The sequence below is a fragment of the Pteropus alecto genome, unplaced genomic scaffold (assembly GCF_000325575.1).
Source record: "Pteropus alecto unplaced genomic scaffold, ASM32557v1 scaffold3, whole genome shotgun sequence".
In the NCBI taxonomy this organism is placed as follows: Eukaryota; Metazoa; Chordata; class Mammalia; order Chiroptera; family Pteropodidae; genus Pteropus; species Pteropus alecto.
Genome location: NW_006442484.1, coordinates 47,822,392 through 47,843,170, shown reverse-complemented (window position 1 = coordinate 47,843,170; position 20,779 = coordinate 47,822,392). Strand labels below are relative to the sequence as shown.

The 20,779-nt window shown below is 34.0% G+C and overlaps 1 protein-coding gene across 1 annotated transcript in view; it reads left to right on the top strand.

The window, feature by feature from the left end:
• TTN (titin) overlaps positions 1 to 20,779 on the top strand; it is a 266,736-nt gene that overhangs the window by 145,667 nt on the left and 100,290 nt on the right. Inside the window, 24 exon segments of the mRNA XM_025039310.1 lie at positions 2,573 to 2,686; positions 3,921 to 3,989; positions 6,214 to 6,294; positions 7,207 to 7,281; positions 7,866 to 7,958; positions 8,407 to 8,469; positions 8,774 to 8,863; positions 10,577 to 10,627; positions 11,203 to 11,604; positions 11,777 to 12,055; positions 12,307 to 12,582; positions 12,712 to 12,851; positions 13,147 to 13,273; positions 13,366 to 13,629; positions 13,918 to 14,184; positions 14,316 to 14,579; positions 14,668 to 14,807; positions 14,967 to 15,093; positions 15,220 to 15,486; positions 15,598 to 15,864; positions 16,693 to 16,959; positions 17,051 to 17,190; positions 17,619 to 17,745; positions 18,523 to 18,665. Of these exon segments, the coding sequence (XP_024895078.1) occupies positions 2,573 to 2,686; positions 3,921 to 3,989; positions 6,214 to 6,294; positions 7,207 to 7,281; positions 7,866 to 7,958; positions 8,407 to 8,469; positions 8,774 to 8,863; positions 10,577 to 10,627; positions 11,203 to 11,604; positions 11,777 to 12,055; positions 12,307 to 12,582; positions 12,712 to 12,851; positions 13,147 to 13,273; positions 13,366 to 13,629; positions 13,918 to 14,184; positions 14,316 to 14,579; positions 14,668 to 14,807; positions 14,967 to 15,093; positions 15,220 to 15,486; positions 15,598 to 15,864; positions 16,693 to 16,959; positions 17,051 to 17,190; positions 17,619 to 17,745; positions 18,523 to 18,665 (4,133 nt within the window).

The following is a 20,779-nucleotide window of genomic DNA, read 5'->3' as shown; positions in this document are numbered from 1 at the left end:
GTTAGAAGATATACAGTCTGAATCTGTCTTCAAGCGATTTAAGTCTGATGAGAAGAAAGTACAGCACAGCTCTGATATAGACAGGAAGTGATCACACCTACAAACTGAGTATAAAGGGCTACAGAAACACAACAAAGAAAGCTTAATTTCAGGCAGGGGCATCAGGAAAAGCCATGTGAAAGAAGTATAATTTTAAATTTTGATGGATTTTTACATGCAGCAGTTAAGGAAATGGTATCCTAGGCAAAGGGAATATTATATCGAAAGGCACAGAGATAGAAGAGTCCACAAAGTTCAAAGACTATCAAATAAGCATGTGTGATTTGAGTATGAATTGGTTGTGGGGTATCTTAAAAGATAAACCTGGATATTAAGAGGAGGGTCATAGTTCAGAGTTTTTGTATGCCAGCATAAGGCATGTACGTTATTCTTAGGCAATAGGAAGCTTCAAAGTTTTCGAAGCAAGTATATAAATTTATAGGAGATGGGCTTCAGAAAGATAACTGGCGGCAGTTCAAGCTATTAGACGGTGATGATAGTAAAAAGCCATTGCAGTAATTTAAGGTCATTAAGAGTTGGACAAGATCAATGATGGTGGAAATGGAAAAAGGAGATAGGATTTGAGGGAGATGGAGATTAAGTTGGTAACTATTATCAAAGCAATTAGGGAAATGGAGCCTAAGATTGTTGTAAGAATTGAAGCTAAATGGCCATGAAGATGGTTCATTGGGTCCCTGAACTGATATTTGAAAGAAGATAGTGAACATATTTTTCACTTTTCAAACATTGAGGTTGGGAATGTGCATCAAGAGCTTAGGAAAGAGATCAGGGTTAAAGATATAGATCTAGAAGTCAACCATATGGAAATCAGAGTTGAGAGAGCAGGAGCGATCGTTCAAAGGATGTAGAACCAGTTTTTAAAAGCATCAAAGTTAGAACAGTGGAGAACACCTACATTTAAGGGGACACAGAAGAAGAGAAGCAAATGAAGAAGTCTGAGAAGATTAATTTACCAAATTAGGACGTCCAAAAAGGTGCCATGCTCCAAAACCATTTTCCCCACGAAATCTTGTAAGATGAAGTTCTTTCCCCTATATTCTTTGCCTGCTCTTTACAGAATCTTGCACATCTTCTAAATTCTTAATAGTAAACAAAATCAATATCTTTAAAGCGCCTGAAGTACCCAAGGAAATCATCCTAGAAAAGAAAGTGTCCGTCTCTGTTCCTGAAGAGCCAGAAGCTCCACCTGTGCAAGGTACATGGTTGCTCTTTAAATCTTGGAAAATAACAATTGTCCTGATCATCTTGCTTTTATTATGAATGAGTCTTATGTATTTATCTGTTTTCTGTCTTAAATAGTGAAGTTATTGATATTTTGAGGTCATTTGAAGAATATGGTATAGAGTGTAACTAAGGTGATATGTTACAACTTGGCAGTTACAGTATTCTATTCTGAATGTAGTCTAAAATAAAATATTATGTTTTTTAAGTTGAAGAGTCTCCTGAAGAAATAATATATGAAGAAAAAGCATCCATAACCATTGGTAGAAAAGTGACTCCCCCCATTGAAGGTATATCTATTAAAATATAAATTTTCTTAAATCTCTTGAAAATTCCTATTAGAGATACAAAAGTATTTATAGGGTGACATTCCTTCTTGACATTATAGTCAAAAGCATGTATTTGGCTTCTTCATTTTTAAAATAGTTATATTTCCTTTGAAGTAGAATTTGAGTCATTAATCTGATTGTTCTTAGTGGTAATTACAAATTCCAAAAGATACAGTTTGCCATAGCAAAACTGGGAGAATTGCTTTGGATCCTCAAATGTAACCCAATATTAAATTTTAAAAATCATCTCATTTGCCATCAACATATGCTGAAAAGTAGTTAATAGAAAATTCAAGTATAATAAAATAGAAATATTGTCTCTTTTTCTATGCAAGTGAATTGGTATGAATTGTAATTTTTTATCTTTGTAACTGTAATCTTTACACCTATGTGAAATTCTTATGGGTCTTTGTGAAGAACCTTACATTACAGTCTCACATCCTTTGTCAACATTCTTTAAAGAACGTGAAATCGAAAAGTATGTTGAGCCTGAAGAACCTGTCCCTGAACCACAGCCAGAAGAAATACCAGTACAAGGTATTCAATTAATTGGACTGAAATCTTCATCATCATATTCTTCATTTATATACCTGTTTTATGTTGTTCTACATGTAGAGTAGGTCTCTGCATCTGTATGTAAGAGATTCTGTTTTCAATGTACATCTGATTCTTATGTATCCCTGTAATTTGTGCTATTTATTTCATGTCAGTGTGGCTTACATGGATGCTCCGTTTGTTTTTATTAGTGCCTTTGCTGTATTTCTCATTATCTGTGTACCATGTTGGTATTTTTATGTTTTATGTTGGACACTTTTATGTTTTATGTTTTATGTCGGACAATGTCTATCGAAACAGCAAACTTTTTACTTCATATATATTTTTAAATTTCTACTGAATATACTGTATATTCACATACTAAATAATACATACATATACTAATGCTCCTGAAATACTCTTTCAAGAACCTGAACCTGAAAAGAAGGTTATCGAGAAACCAAAATTCAAACCAAAGCCCCCAGCTCCTTCTCCTGCTCCACCTAAGGAAGACGTGAAGGAAAAAATGTTCCAACTTAAAGGTATAAAATGCCACTTCCAACGTTTTATTAACTGGCTGTCTGGTCGTCTGAAAATGGTGCTTGCAAGAAATGTATTACTTTTAAAAGTGTGTACTTTCAGACATGATTGGGCTGTGGGAATTGTATAGAGACCTGTGCTGCTTGGAGTGCCTTGCCAGGCCATGCCTGCTGCCCCAAATGTCAGATAGTGCATCATTGTTAGCTTCAGCCTAGATCTACCCAACTAACTTTCTTATGCAGAGTGAGGAGAAAGAGTTTTCTGATTTTAAAGCCTGATTGCTTTGGGATCTTATGCATGTGGAATGTAAAACTTCGCAAGATATTTTTAATATTGCAGTAACAAATTTATACAAAAGCCAAAACTTTGTTCTTAAGGAATTTCATGGCTGATATGTGTACATAAACCAACAAAGGAAAGCATATGAATGACCTGTCACTGCTCTCCCACTTTTTTTTTCTTGTACAACTTAATAAAAGCCCAGTTGTGTTCTGTGGTTATCCTCAATATAGCCAGAGTGATTATGGATACATTTGATATCTGGCATCTCTTCCCATTGTGAAACTTCCCTTCATTCCTTTTGCACTTAGATTTTTCTTTGAAGCGGTGTAACATTACTTACTTTTCAATAGCATCTTTAAAAGCTAAAACAAACTGTCAAAAGCATATTTTTTCTTTTTGTTTCAATAAAATGCTGTCTTATTTGTGGTATCCTGAGATTTCCCAATCTGAAATTATCTAGATATAATCCTAGATGAGCACTGTGCGCCAGAATCCACCAGAGTAAGGCTACTTCTAGGGCTTCTTGATCCTCTACGGCACTCCGGGCTGCTAGGGGGAACTTCAGAATTTTAAGTCAGACATGGAAAAAAATGTGCACTTCTTAAAAGGCTACCAATGTGTTGATTGATGCTTCATGAGAACACACACTAAAATACATTTCCCTTAATATAAAATTTATACTCAAAGAAAATTTTCTTTTTCCTGCAAATAAACAAAAATGATCTTTCTTCTCAGTCAGACTTTAATTTACTATTCAACTTTGGAGTAAAACTGCAGTCTGTTTTCATGGTTTGAACACTTCTTATATGTTCTTTGGTGGCTGTTCTTGGCTGTCATTAATGCTTTTGAGCTATAAGCAAAGCTTGGTTTTCATTCTTGGAGCAGGTATGAAATAATTTGCTTTAGTCTAGTCTAAATATACAAATAATAAAAGCAAGATCATATTCTTTAAAGCTGTTCCGAAGAAGAAAGTTCCAGAAAAACCTGAGGTTCCAGAAAAAGTGGAGCTTACACCTCTGAAAGGTATTTCAGTCTGGAAAATGCATTCATATGCAGTATCCCTTCATCTGACTCCTTGCTCAGCCCTGCCTTCTAGACTGTTCTCTTTTTTTAAATAATCACAGTAGACTCATTCATTTCTTGTATTTTTGTAGCTTCATGGCCCTGGCTAATGAGTGTTGCTTGCTTTGTCTTTCATCAATTTCATACAGTGTATGGATAGATATTGATCTTTGTCTCATCTACATGTCTTCTTGCATTTTCCTATCAAATTTTGGTGGTCAGCTGAAATTAATATCAGGATACAACTTAGGTTAAAATGCTAAAAGCTAGTAACCAAAGCTTTGGAATTTCACCTTTTGGAACAACAGTATTTTAGCCAGTGTTATAAACACTAAAAGCAAGTCATGTCCTCTTTCTATCTATGAAGATAATTCATGGGGATTTTCTAGTGGCTTTACTGTCATTCTCTTTTCAGCAACTCCAAGACATTTTTTCGGGTGGACAGATCTTACATTTTAGAGAAATTTGATTATCACTGTGGGTCATTTTTCAAACTTTATTTCTTTTTGAATAATATATTTTCCTATCTAAACTTAGACCCTACAGAAAAAGAAATGAATCATAAAAGTCTAGAAAATATTTATTTAAAATAAAATTGGTAATATTTTTAGTAAGTATAGTGGGTAGCAGAGTTTTCTGTTTAAGTAATCAACACATCCACACCCAGAAATTGAATCTGCTCTTTATTCACTCTAGAATTTTGGAAAATCACCCACTTGAATATGCATTTCCTGACTTATAAAATGGAGATTACAAAATAATATTACTGTGGATATTAACTAGTAAAGAATTTTTGCAAAGCCACTTATAAACATTAAAATGACATGAAATAATGTATATTGGCTTTTAAGATAATAGTTATAATTGCGTTCTGCACCTGAGTCTCAAATGTCAATAAGATCTTAAAAATAATATGGAGAAACGAATGCACAGATATATTTTCACTATGTCCATTATATAAATAGAAGATATTATGCCATTCCAACTTACGTTAATTAGAGGCATGGTCATCTCTCCAGTTTTGATCAATGAAAATAATTATTATACATTGAGAGTATTGGTAATTCTAAAATATTATTGAAGGCCAACATGATTTATAATGTATTAAAAAATTAATGTTTGTGAAATTCTACTTAAAATACTTAACAGAAAAAATTTTTATATGAAATATTTATATATTTGCCTTTTGTATTTTAAATTTTGAAGTAAGAAGTAAGGTTATCTTTATCACATTAAATAAAACTATCTAATGAATTGCAAATGTTTTGTTTAAAGTACCAAATGGGAAATTTTATAGAAATATTTAAGGAATTATGATAGCATATGAGTGAATGAATGTAACATTACATGATACAAATAATGTTTTAAATCAGATTTTAATTGATATCAATAGAGACATAAAGAGGTTCAATGATCACTTTTTCTTTTTTTCCATTTGAATCTATGAGAGCTACAGTAGTAATAGGAGGCTGCTCTACATAATAACAGTATACACTATGCCTGATATTCACTAAAGATGTAAAAGGAGATTCATTTAGAATTCTTTGAGTCCATTTTACTCTAAATTCAAGAGAATTCTCTTATTCATTAAAAATAAGCTCCAACATCAGCTTTCGAATTCTATAGGTTCATAACTTTAAGTTAGTATTATTTCAAAAGCAGACATTAAGGATACTTCTCTTCTGTTAAGAAAATGAGATATGGCCCTTTCCCAACATCAAGATCATAAACCAGATCTCTTTACTTTCTTCTCTCATCAGTGGAGAAGATTTAATAATGACGGTAACACCTACCAATATCATTTTAATGTAATTAACGGTCGGGGAGATACCAATGTAGATTTGGGCAATCTACAATTATAAATGGAAGCAAAGACACTGTCAAGAACTCTGTATTTGATGAAAGATTTATAAAGTTATTATAGAACAACATCTTCTATACACTCATTTAAGATGAATATATTTGCCTGCACTTAATGCAATCGAATTTCATCACAAGGTTATATGAACTTTTGCAGAAGTGATAACTTGAAGTGTAATATTTGCTTTTAAGTTCTGTGATATTTGTATATGACAAAATTATTGCTTATGCATTGTAGTTAACTAGTTGTGAAAGAGACACTTTTATTGTTGAAATTTAGTTTTTGTATGAATTCATTTAAAATTTGAAATCATATTTTTTTAAGTGCCTGGAGGTGAAAAGAAAGTTCGCAAATTACTTCCTGAACCTAAACCTCAGCCAAAGGAAGAAGTTGTTCTCAAAAGTGGTATAGTATTTTTCAACCATTATGTCAGCTTTAAACACACAAAAAATAGACTTGAAAGCTTACAAAATGTTTCTGTCCCTTGCTTTTCTTTTAATTAGATTCCCTATTTATCAAAATTCATTTGTAGTGGCTTTGAAAAATAAGGTTATCATTTTCCTATATTTTTTAAAAGAAGACAGAAATTTTGTAAGTGTTCACAGAATGCGAATTAAGAGACAGAACCAAATTGATACTATTCTAAACTAAAAACAATGGCCATAGGTGTCATTTTCATGATCGAAAATACACTAAACCTATTAAATACTCTAAATTACACCAAGCTATTTAAGCCTAAATTCACTATTCAGTTTTAAAATATGACACAGGATCACCACAACTAACAAATAACATTTTTAAAAAACTGAGCATTTTTCTAGTATGTTACCTAGATAAGATCTTACCTTTCTACTAATAAGATGTTAAAGAATTAGAAGCGAGATACTCAAATGAAGAATCAAGTTCTAGCTTTGTCTTCACATAGAATTACTGATCTCTAGGCTACATTTCTTTAGATATCTCCACTTCAGTAAACTTTATACTTTTTTAAATACTCTTTGTTAAATTACAACATGAATTATGCTTAGAATTTGTTGCTATTCAAATTATTCATTTTGTATTTGGGTCATTACTGCCATAGACTTGTCTCTGAATAGACTATATAGATATAAAGTGACTCTATGTTCTATTCTAAATCAACATAACAACTTTTGATTTAAAAAAAAAAAAAACATTTTTAGTATAAATGCTAATTTTCCAGTGCAGGTTGCATGTTTTTCATTTTCCTTGCTTTGTACATTATTTGTGTTTGTCAAGCATATTCAACATCTTCATTTGTTTGTCTTGGTTTACATATAAACCTTTTTGTCTTTTAAGTTCTAAGAAAGAGACCTGAAGAAGAAGAACCTAAAGTAGAACCTAAAAAAATAGAAAAAATTAAAAAACCTACAGGTAGGAATCTCAGTAACAATTTGTGAAACTATTTTTTAATAAAATGGACATTTAACAAAAGGTTTATCTTGTAAACATAATTGGAGTCAAACATAAACATAGCTTCATATTTCATCTGTGTTTTTCATTGTCTGCTTTCTGTTGAAATATTTTTGTAGTAATTCTCAAATTCATTCATGTATTTCTCTGCACTTCATTATTATTATTACTTTGCTACTTAAGTTCTTCCAGTAGAAATGATTGTCAGCAAATGTTTCATAAAATTTTGGGGCTTTTAAGTTGGTTGATTTTTGTCATTAGCCTGTTATCGAAGGATGTATTTATTGGGAACATTTATGAAAGTGATTTAGAAAGGGAGAGCTATTGGAGTTAGGGAAGAAGTGGATGGAATAAGGAAAAGAAAGATAAATTAAGGCAGAGTCAAGAAGCGAAATAGAAATTAATTGATAGAATATAGGATTTTTTTAAAGACTATCAATTGATCTTTTGAAAAATAAATTTTTGATTTAATTATATCATATCAGTTGATTTCTAAATATTCAAGTCTTAAAATAACACTTGAAAATAATCTTATTATCTTAAAGTGCCAGAACCACCTCCAAAAGCTGTTGAAGAGGTTGAAGCACCTCCAGCTATGGTTACAAAAAGGGAAAAGAAAGTTCCTGAACCAGCAAAAGGTACAAATTTAACTGGCACTTTCTTAGTTGTCTCAAAAAATGCAAATATGCATCATTTAAAATGTCATTACACTGGCCTTAAGATTTGTATGCATGACTTTAATCTGGTCAGCTTAATATTCTTTACCATTTCACTCTCATGTACAATTGGCTAATGATCGCCACTTTGTTAAACAAATGACTAAGTTTTAAACACTAGGAAAAAAAGCATATTTATGGGCAGTAAGATGAATAACAACATTAGAACCAATAAAATTGCCTTACTATATTTCCTAGATATTTTGCTTAAAATGCAAATAAATGTAAATCAAATTCTTGACTTGGTGACTATATGTGTGTACATTCTAATAACTTCCAAGACATGTTAAATCTGACCAATTTGAGTTTGACTTTGTGAAAAACTTCAAAAATGCTGCGATGACCTGCTTATTTCTGTGCATTATTTTAGTGCCTGAAATAAAGCCAGCAATACCTCTCCCTGCACCTGAGCCAAAAGCAAAGCCTGAACCAGGTAAGCTGGCTTATCCTCAATGTCAACAGCATATTCCTTTCATGTTTTACACAAATTTTGGGTAGTTCTTAAGAAAAAGTCAGTATGCAGCAAATGACTTCTACTGTACCAATATATTATAGCATATTAAATATATTAGAATATGTAGAACATATTATATGGAGATTATATTATCATTAGAATATATTATTATCTGAAGAACTAGTTATTTGAAGATTTTAAAGTTACATGGCAAATACACCACCAAAATAGGTTTTAGGAAGTGACCAATACCTACATTAATGCAATGGACATCTCTCTACAGAAGTGAAAACAATCAAACCACCTCCCATGGAGCCTGCTCCAACCCCCATCACTGCGCCGGTAACAGTACCAGTAGTTGGAAAGAAAGCAGGTATTTATTCTGTAGTCTTCCTGTTGCTTGTTTGTTTTGATGGCTCAATAAAAATATTCATGCTTGAATAATATTCAAGCCCTCATTATCTTGAAACTAAGCATCATTTCAAATGTGGAGAGTTTATAAATTCTTGATTAAATTTTCTTTATCTGCTATTCTTTACCAGTGTAATCTCTCACTCAACGGGTACATGTTGTGTTTTGTTTAGATGGAACATTCCTATAACACACCATTTCTTTATATGCTTTTGATATTAAGTAAGGAATATGTTCAAAGCTGATGGAAACTAAGGAGACAGACACTCTCTAAGAACATGCATACAAGATTCCCATGGAGTTTCAGATTTTCCATGTGCCCTGTAGGAATCATTTCTCAATTTTTTAAAAAGACTGCACATTGGGATAATGAAAAAGTTCTGGAAATATAAAACGTTGATTGTTGCATAACATTGTGAATGTACTTAATACAACCAAATTGTACACTTAAAAATGGTTAAGATCGTAAATTTTATGTTAGGTATATTTTACCACAATAAAAAGGAAGACTGCATAGTTCAACCTTTAAATCTGTATAAGAATTTAGATCAATAATCATTGTCTTAAATGTACTGAGTGGTATAACTATCTCAAGTACAAACTTAAGATGCTATTAGTAGTTCACCGCTTAAGTGATAATCTCAAAACCAAAATGATTTGATGTATATTGATCATTGATAAATACACACCCTAACAAATTTGATCCTTGGCTATTTACTTAATCTCTTTAAGTTTTAATTCCTATTCTATAAAATCAGAATAATAATTATATCTGCCCTATAGGATTATTGTGAGGATTAAATGTATGCAAAACACTTAGCACAGTGCCTGGTACATAGTAAGCCCTATAGAAGTATTTGGGTTTTTATTGTGTTTAATGACATGAGTCAATATATTATGTTCTTTGGTTATAGTGTAATTTTAATATTTATGTTATTATAGTTTATCACTGATATTTATGATTTGGCATTATTCTTTTAGACTTTTATAATTTCAATGTGATATTTTTTTATTAGTTCAGAAAAAGATAACTGCCATTGAGCTAATTAAGTATGTGTAAAAATTAAGCTTTTCTTGCATCTCCAGGGGTTGAAGCTGCAAAACTGTTTCTACAGTTTATACTGCTCCTGCATTTATAGTTGAATTAAATTCTAAATGTAGGAACTGCCTTGCTTCTGCCTTAGTTCATTGTCTAATTAAGAGAAAATTTCAAAGGAATCATACATATGTACATGTAGGCCCTATTTTTTTTTTTTAGTGTTGTTGCCTACACTGATTTCTTTTTGACGAAAGCTTATTTCCTTGGTTCACAGAACCAATGCACACATAAACATATCAAATACTTTGCATATTTAGGCAAGAGTAAAACTCTTCCTCACAAGGCAAGAGCATGCCTTCCAGAAATGGAAGAATAAAAGCACTTATTGAAAATAATTTTTTAATCCTAAGAACGTTGGCAATTTAGCTTCATCACATCATTCCCTGAATATGCCTTCTTGGAAATATCAAAAATATCTACTACAAATATCTTTTCTCCAAAGAAGCCATATAAATAAAGCCAGTTCTTTTTTATGTGTTATACTTATAATAAAGAGCATGACTCACCTCGCATGGCTTTCGAAGCATGAAATAAATGTAAAAGTTGCTTAAATGCTGAGTTTTCTCTTTATTTCAGAAGCTAAAACACCTAAAGAGGAGGCTGCCAAACCTAAAGGTCCCATCAAAGGTAAGATTCATTTTCTGTGCCTGAATCATTGTATCACTATACCTTAGTAAATGTATAGGGATACATTTAGGGAATGCATAGAATGTAAAGGGAAACTTTATATTCAAAGGTAACTTTACATTCGAGGGGAGAAAATTCAAAATTTATAACACGTTGCTATTCCTAATTGATTCTGCTAAAACTAGTATGTCTTCAAGTAGTACACTCCTAACGTTATTCAAGTATATATAACCAATTATATTTTAACATAATGAACTCTATAAGTTCTTAGCTTCATTCTTCATATACATGATATTTATACATGACAGATAAAATAATTAGTCATTAATCAGGACATTTTATACTTGGGTTTAAAAACTTGAGGAAATGAAGAGCATTTATTATTCATGCCATCTCATATTCCTGTCTGGAAGAAGGCAGTATAAATTCAATTGACCTTTCAATTGCCTAGTCTTAATTTTCTGTTCTTGTCTTTTAGTTGTTCTATCACTGGTTTTATCCAGCAGACAGCCAAGTATGCACTTTCTAACCCTTATGGAAATGCCAAATCAAATTTTAATTTTATTTTGAATTAGGTGTAGCCAAAAAGACACCTTCACCAATAGAAGCTGAAAGGAAAAAGTTAAGACCAGGAAGTGGTGGGGAGAAACCTCCTGATGAAGCTCCATTCACCTACCAGCTAAAGGCTGTGCCACTAAAGTTTGTGAAAGAAATCAAAGACATCGTCTTGACTGAAGCAGAGTCGGTTGGCTCTTCTGCAATCTTTGAATGTTTAGTCTCCCCTTCCACTGCAATTACAAGCTGGATGAAAGATGGTAGCAACATCCGTGAGAGCCCAAAGCACAGATTCATTGCAGATGGTAAAGACAGAAAGCTGCACATCATTGATGTTCAACTTTCTGATGCTGGCGAATACACCTGTGTTTTACGTTTGGGAAATAAAGAAAAAACTTCCACAGCTAAACTGATTGTAGAAGGTAATTTCCAGTCTCCTGAATATGGTCCATACTGAACGTTAACACAATAAACCTGAGTAGTAACTTTTATTGTAATTTGAAAAAAACCTCATATTTCCAAGTTTTATGTCATTGAAAATATTGTATGTATTGAAAAGTCTGAGCAGATTTTTAACACTGAAATTCTCCACAGAACTTCCTGTGCGTTTTGTAAAAACACTTGAAGAGGAGGTCACGGTAGTCAAAGGACAGCCATTGTACTTAAGCTGCGAGTTAAACAAAGAACGCGATGTGGTCTGGAGGAAGGATGGGAAGATTGTGGTGGAAAAACCTGGCAAAATTGTGCCCGGGGTCATTGGCTTGATGCGGGCCCTGACCATCAACGATGCAGATGACTATGATGCTGGCACATACACAGTTACTGTGGAAAACGCCAACAACCTGGAATGTTCATCCTGTGTAAAAGTAGTAGGTTAGTACTTTGTGGGGAAATTTTGTTCTGCCTAATATTATGCTAAGGAAGTGGAAGAGAGAATTTTATTTCCCAGTATCAGAATGTCAGCAGTCTTGTACCTTCTCTAAGAAGGTGAATATCAATAACTCATAGCAAATTAATCATGTCCAGTTTTGAAAATTTTTTTTCTATTTCTGAAATTGACCGAGGAAGTTGTGTGTATTACTTATTAGGTTCATAATTATTTTTCTGACCTCATTTTCATACAGAAGTCATAAGAGACTGGCTGGTGAAACCCATACGAGATCAACATGTGAAACCCAAGGGGACGGCTGTTTTCACCTGTCATATAGCAAGGGATACTCCAAACATTAAGTGGTTCAAAGGATATGATGAAATCCCCTGGGAACCAAATGACAAGACTGAGATAGTGAAAGAGGGAAACCATGTATACCTCAAAATTAAGAATGCCGTGCCAGAAGACATTGATGAATATGCCGTGGAAATTGAAGGGAAAAGATACCCTGCAAAGCTGACACTTGGAGGTATAAAAAATCTTACCTTTTATTCTAAAAAATAGATTTTGTGTGTGCATATGGGGAAAAAAAACCATGAAAGCAAAGCATCGTTAAACTATTTAAAGCATTATCATATTTCATTCTTGACCAATACAGATCGTGAGGTTGAATTGCTTAAACCAATAGAGGATGTTACCATTTATGAAAAAGAAAGTGCAAGCTTTGATGCAGAAATCTCAGAAGAAGACATTCCTGGACAATGGAAACTGAAGGGAGAACTTCTAAGGCCCTCACCCGTGAGTAATTCTCATTTTAAGTTGTCAGTCATATAAAATAACTACCTTTTGTATTCAGGTTTGACATTCAGATTTGGTTCCATAATGACAGAGCTACTTAAGTCTCAAAGGGGAAGAAATTTGATGTACTGTTTGTGGATCGCTTGGTCATTTAGAAAAAAATTTATGACAAAACGTTTTTACTTACTTTTTATCAGCAGTAATTTTTTAAACTTTATAGAAATCTATATCTGAAACATTTCTCCTCTAAGGAATTTATCTCATTTAAATGCTTAATAAAACTATTGTTTTTCAGACTTGTGAAATCAAAGCAGAAGGTGGAAAACGCTTCTTAACTTTGCACAAAGTCAAACTGGACCAAGCTGGTGAAGTCCTTTACCAGGCACTTAATGCAGTTACAACTGCCATTCTGACAGTAAAAGGTATGGGCTTTTAGAACTCAAGGAGTGGGCTCAACTTCATTTCATGTCTCTCTGCATTCTGAAAAATCTCATTCTTACTTTTTGATTTTCAGAAATCGAACTTGACTTTGCTGTGCCACTGAAGGATGTCACTGTTCCAGAAAGGCGACAAGCTCGATTTGAATGTGTTCTCACTCGAGAGGCAAATGTTATATGGTCTAAAGGACCTGATATAATCAAATCATCTGACAAGTTTGACATCATTGCTGATGGAAAGAAACATATTCTTGTAATCAATGATTCTCATTTTGATGACGAAGGTGTCTATACTGCTGAGGTGGATGGCAAGAAGACCTCAGCACGACTATTTGTTACAGGTTAGAGCTGATGAGATCTGATTATAACATCTCATATTTAGGCGCACAATTATATGACTTTAAAGATAGAACACCGTGTTCTAATAGCTACAAGTGACAACTGGCACCATGACTTTACTTTTACATTGCCACCAAAACAACCCCATTTTTCTTAATGGAGAGTAACTCCATTTGAAAAGATGAATAAATAAATGCCATGTGAAATTCTTTTTACCTAGGCAAATTAGAGTGGAATATTTCTGAAGGTAAATTGTTTTTCTGAGCATATTATCCATGCTTGCATTGTAGGTATAAGATTGAAATTCATATCACCTCTTGAAGATCAAACAGTGAAAGAAGGTGAAACAGCAACTTTTGTTTGTGAACTTTCCCATGAAAAAATGCATGTAGTCTGGTTCAAAAATGATGCCAAACTCCACACAAGCAGAACTGTGCTCATCTCATCTGAGGGCAAGACTCACAAATTGGAAATGAGAGAAGTGACACTGGATGATATATCCCAGATAAGAGCTCAAGTTAAGGACCTGAGCTCCACAGCCCACCTAAAAGTCTTAGGTAAATGTGACTGACTATAACTAGATAGCCAGTTTTTAGATAGTGGGAGTGGGTAGTAGCTAAATATTTTGCAACCTGTAACTCTTTAATAGACTTTCATTTTCTCATTATCTGCCGAATATCTTTTACAGAGGCTGATCCCTACTTCACTGTGAAATTACGTGACAAAACTGGAGTTGAAAAGGATGAGATTATTCTGAAGTGTGAAGTGAGCAAAGATGTACCAGTGAAATGGTTCAAAGACGGTGAAGAGATTGTACCTTCACTCAAGCACTCTATCAAGTCGGATGGCCTGCACCGCATCTTAAAAATCAAAAAGGCAGAACTTAAAGATAAAGGCGAATATGTATGTGACTGTGGCACAGACAAGACAAAAGCGAATCTTAATGTTGAGGGTGAGTTGCTCAAAACTTTTAAATTTACCCTATCTGAACCTGCAGTTTATTTGTTCAGTCATTCTAACAAAGCTTGGTATAATTTCAGCTCGACTAATAAAAGTGGAAAAACCTCTGTATGGAGTAGAATTGTTCGTTGGTGAAACAGCTCGCTTTGAAATTGAACTTTCTGAGCCAGATGTTCATGGCGAGTGGAAGTTAAAAGGAGAGCCTTTAACTGCATCCCCTGTAAGTCAAGATTACCTGATCATACATGTAGAGGCTTGTTTGATTGTTCAGGGTGAAAAAGATACGCTCTGCTATGAAATCTTTTGAAGATTTGTAGGAATAACCGGTTATGAAAATGATGTTTTTCTTTCTCTTTCTTCTAACCCTCACTCCAAACAGGACTGTGAAATCATTGAGGATGGGAAGAAGCATATTCTGGTCCTTTATAACTGCCAGCTAGATATGACAGGAGAGGTGTCCTTCCAGGCTGCCAATGCTAAATCTGCAGCCAATCTGAAAGTGAAAGGTATGTTCTGCCCGTCAGCCACCCTTTTGTATTTTCTTTGCAAGATTTCCTACAAGACCCTAAATTGATCAGGGATCGTGAATGGAAGCTTATTCTGGCTTCATCCACACCATCCTTTCCTTTCAGAATTGCCACTTATCTTCATCACACCTCTCAGTGATGTTAAAGTTTTTGAGAAAGATGAGGCTAAGTTTGAGTGTGAAGTATCCAGGGAGCCCAAAACCTACCGTTGGCTGAAAGGAACCCAGGAAATCACAGGTGATGACAGATTTGAGCTTATAAAGGATGGTACTAAGCATTCAATGGTGATCAAATCAGTTGCTTTTGAAGATGAAGCCAAATACATGTTTGAAGCTGAAGATAAGCACACAAGCGGCAAACTGATCATTGAAGGTGAATATTTTAATCAGATAAAACATCTTTAAATTTTTTTTTTACTTTTTTTTTTTTATATTTCCTCCTTAAAGCACTAAAATTAATGAGCTTGCCTTTTTTTCTTGATAGGAATCCGGCTTAAATTCCTTACTCCACTTAAGGATGTAACAGCCAAAGAGAGGGAAAGTGCTGTGTTTACTGTGGAGCTGTCCCACGACAACATCCCAGTGAAATGGTTCAAGAATGACCAGCGCCTGCATACCAGCAAGGTGGTCTCAATGCACAATGAGGGGAAAATTCATTCAATTACATTCAAAGACCTCACTCTTGATGATACCTCTCAAATTAAAGTAGAAGCTATGGAAATTAGTTCAGAAGCTAAACTCACTGTGCTTGGTAGGTACTTTTTTTCAATTTAATTTATTGCACTAGATTCAGCAGAAATCTGTGGAGTGCCTAGTATTTAAAATAGTCTTCCAAGTATTCTATTGCATAAAAGCAGCCCCTATCCTTAAGAAACTATCACATGTTATCAGGCTTATTTTTAAAAGATTTTTCCTAAACATATGAGGATTTCAAGTAATGAACACTCGGGTTTACAAAAGAGCCAGATAAAATCATACTTAAAATTATTGAGCCCTGTCATGTTTAAAATAAGAATATGAAAACTTTCTATCTTCTCACTTTATCAAAATTATTTCAGAAAAATGTTTTTTAAGTTTTTAATATGAGAGGAAACACAGAACATACATTAATAAACCTCATTGTTTTCCTTAACTCCTTAACATCAAGAAGATTACATATGAAGTTTAACATATATAGAAACTATTACAGGCAAACCATTCATTGATATTAAGAAAAACCAATCATGTAAACCTAAAAGCATAAAGGTAAATAAAACATAATAGATTTGCTAAGAAATTAGAAATTTAGCCAAATAATGAAGGAGCACATAATTATATTTGAAGGTAAATTTTATACTATCTTTCAAACTACTGTTAATAATACTTCAAAATATAATACAGATGGATTAGATCTTGATAAATCCCATGCATTTCTTCCCTTTCTAACATTTATAGAACTTTCAAACATAATAAATGAGTGAGCTTTTGGTATAGTTTTAACACATGCCCAGAATTCTGTGAGCTGCCTCTTGAACTCTTCAAGAGTTTGTCATTTCCCTAAGTGGTTAATGAAATTTTTTCACTTATATTTTACTTGCAGAGGGAGATCCATACTTTACAGGAAAGCTTCAAGATTATACTGCCGTAGAAAAAGATGAAGTGATTCTACAGTGTGAAATTAGCAAAGCGGATGCCCCAGTGAAGTGGTTTAAGGATGGAAAGGAAATAAAGCCATCTAAAAATGCTATTATTAAGGCAGATGGCAAGAAGCGCATGCTAATCCTAAAGAAAGCCTTGAAATCAGATATCGGACAGTACACCTGTGACTGTGGGACAGATAAGACCTCAGGAAAGCTTGACATTGAGGGTGAGAAAATTTCCATGAGTTACACTTTTGAAGCTATTGGGATTATTTCTGGCAGGGGCTAATGATACATACTGACCCTTCACTTTCCTAGATCGGGAAATTAAAATGGTGCGACCCCTGTACAGTGTGGAGGTGATGGAGACTGAGACAGCCCGTTTTGAAACCGAAATCTCTGAAGATGATATCCATGCCAACTGGAAGCTCAAGGGAGAGGCACTACTCCAAACACCTGTAAGGCTATTTCTGAACTTGTCAACACCTAGAGGAGCTATGTGAAATAGAAAAGGACGGGCAAAAAGCCAGAGTGCATACAGGGCATTTAAAACATGAGATCATATTCTCTGTCAGACCTTCAGCCACAGAGAGATGTTAAGGTCTCTGAATGGGCTCAGACAGCAACACCTGCATTATTTTTGTTCCAGCATAGTGGGTATAAGGTTGTAGGTATTTGGTGATGCTGCCAGTTGGTTCAGAATTATATAACTAAAATAAACATTGCTTTCATGGTGGTACATGTAAGCTTTACTTCACACAGAAAAAGTTCAGAGTTATACAAAGTCTCACCAGTTATTAATAGCATTCCTTTAAGATATTACACCCTCATAAAAAATCCCAGCGAAAATTATTTCCTACGAAACTTTCTCTCTCTTTTGGTGCAGGATTGTGAGATCAAGGAAGAAGGCAAAGTGCACGTGCTTATTTTGCACAACTGCCGCCTGGATCAGACCGGTGGGGTGGATTTCCAAGCTGCCAATGTTAAATCTAGTGCCCACCTCCGAGTAAAACGTAAGTATTGCATGTTTCTGCTGAATTTCCAGTGTACACTTTTGCAGAAAATGAATGTGAGTGACATTAATTGGAATTATTAATTAAGAAAAATATTAGGAAAGTACAGAAACTGGCTTTCTTGTATTTACTTCTTTGACATCATCATACATATATGTCATCGACCTTTCCATTTGAACAAAAGAAATTTAAACAAGTCCAGTTTTCCTATTTTGTAATCCTGTCATTCAGAATAGAAATACACACTATAAGAATCTAGCTAAGAAATTTAACCCTAATAGACCACATTCTTCAAGTGGCTGTTCAGCTGTAGCACTATAAAGAAAAACTTTGCTGTGTGGGCATTTCAGTCTCAAGAAGGGAGGCCGAGAGCATTTGGCTAACATATTTTGGAAGGTGCAAAGTGTTTGATGGCTAAGGACAGGCTATGTGATTGAGAGGCCCTTGTCCTCTCCCAATCAGAGTCTTAGTTATTTTGGAAGTCACATACCTTATGTAGCAAGAGGAACTTGACGCCTGGCAGAGAGACAAATGCAGCACAAATTTCTCACTGACCTTGTAGATCAGAACGAAAGGGCCCCTACAAATACCCACTCTCTGGCCACCAGCTCTCCCCTTCTCGACACCAGCAGCCATGTTCACATGGGAACAATGGCCAGTTCTGTGGCTCTTTTCTTCTTGAAGAAAGCAACCATAAGGATTAATAACTGAGTCTGTATGTATTCTTTTGGAATTACAAAATGAGTAATCCAAAGCTGTTTCCTTCCTCTCGCAAAGCACGAGTAATTGGTCTTCTGAGGCCTCTGAAGGATGTCACAGTGACTGCAGGGGAAACAGCCACATTCGACTGTGAACTCTCTTATGAGGATATCCCAGTGGAATGGTATCTCAAAGGCAAGAAACTGGAACCCAGCGATAAGGTAAAAAGCAGGCGCGTGGTTGTTTTGTCTTGCTCTTTTTCTCTCAAATTCTTCTGTCTTTACTTGTATGTTCCCTGTTCTTTGTTCTTTCTTATGTCCCTTCCACTCCCTTCCCCTTTCTCTTTCCTACTCTAGTCTGATTTCTGCTGAAACTGTAAAGCAGATTCTTCACATTTTTGTTGGGTTTAACCTGATGATGTTTTTATTGAAATGGAAATAAAAAATCAAATTACAATCAGTCGTTAGTTTTTTGAAGAAAAGACAAACACTCATGAGCTATCAGTGATAGTTGGATTTAACTGGAAGACAGGAAGAATCAGAAAGACTTGGATGCGTTATAACAACGAAGCACAGAAAAGTTTTGTGACTAATTCTCCCCGTGCTATCCAGTGTTCTGCATAGAAGAGGATTAAGAAGAGAGGATTGAAATTCCATTTCAAGCAGTTGATCGAGTAGCTGAGATAACTTCTAGGCAGATTTGCTCTTTAAGCATTTTTCCAAAGCTATTTTTAACCCTGAAGGACTTTGAGCTGTGCAAATTCTGGAATGCGAGTGGACTATTTAGAGTGCAACTGATGATACTGACAAGAAAGAGGCGTGCTGTGGTTATCTATATATATGAACACATATACTTTAAAAAAGTTTTAGGAAATAACAAGCTCCTAGTGTTAGCTTTTCTATGCCCAAGATTTACCCATAAGTAAAAACCAAGGTAATTTTTTGGTAAGCCTAAAATATAATTTATCTAAATGGAGTTATGTATTTTGCCCCCAAAACACTGTGTGTGTTTAAATTATCTTGATAATTCATCATTAATTTTGAATTTTTGAAATATAATATATAGAAAATGTCCAACATGGGTTGAAAATAAAGCACAGGGCAGTTCATTGTTCTCTGGCATTTTTTCCCCAGTGTTTTAGAAATAATATCGAATGTGCCATCAACAAACACTTCGATACAAATCAAACTTTTAAGACTTACAGGAATATAATTAACAAGGGAATTATATTCAGTTTAACAAAGAGCCACAAAGTTGATTGAAGTATTAGAAGGCAAATGCCTTTGAACAACTGTTCTAAAACAAACAAACAAAAGCTAGTATTCTACCAAAGTGATTAAAGAGTAAATACAGTAACAGCCATCTGGGAGATAAAGTCTGCCTATTATACAGACAAGAATCCCCAATCGATCTCCTTTTTTACCAAGAATAGAAAAAGCAGCCATATGTTCACATTGTAGCATGAAAGTTAACTTACATATGTGAAAACATCCCTTACAGTGAGATCTAAATATTGAACTGGGTAATGAAAGAATCTCTACCTTCAAGTTTGCTTTCTTGAAATGGTTTAATTGCTTTGATGTCTAAAGGCAGAGATTCGGTTGACTTTTTAAGATGCTTTCTTGATCCGTAAACTTGTAATTCGAAAATAGGAACATTGCTTAAGGACAAATGATATTATTCTTTTGCTACTAAATATCTTTTGGTAAAATGAGAGCTTTTTAGTAAAGGATCAGTCTCATTAGTTTTAATCTAAAAATTGTTTTAATTTAAAATGTAGACTCATAAAAATCTTATTCACATTTTTTTTACTCAAAAAAGATATGTATATTTCTTATTGTCAGTAAACTATTTCTCAAGTTAAAAGGGATCACCTTACTATAATTCTAAATAGGGCTTCTTTGTGTCTCTCTTGGCACAAGAATTTTAATCCTTTACTTTAGCCACCCAAAATACTTCAGCCTTTTATCACTTTCCTCTTCTAGTACTTAAATGTCCCTTTTTAAAACAAATTTAAGCATAAGCCAAGAAGTTATAAAGTCATTTTATTACATTTTTCAAGTTTTGTTTGAATTAAATCCATCAGAACAAACCTACTAGTATCGATTTAATTCAAGCCTTTCATCTTCACTCTATAAAATGTTTAGCCTCCTATACTATACCAACCAAACAAAAATAAATAGTTGGAATAAGAAATCAAAAGAGAAAATTTTAGAAATGGGTTGTTTGTTTGTTTGTTTGTTTTTCCTTTGGCCATCAATCCAAGAAAGAATTGCTAAGTCCTAAAGGGCCTTTGACAATTTTGTATTGAAACTTTAATAGGTTGGTCACAGTC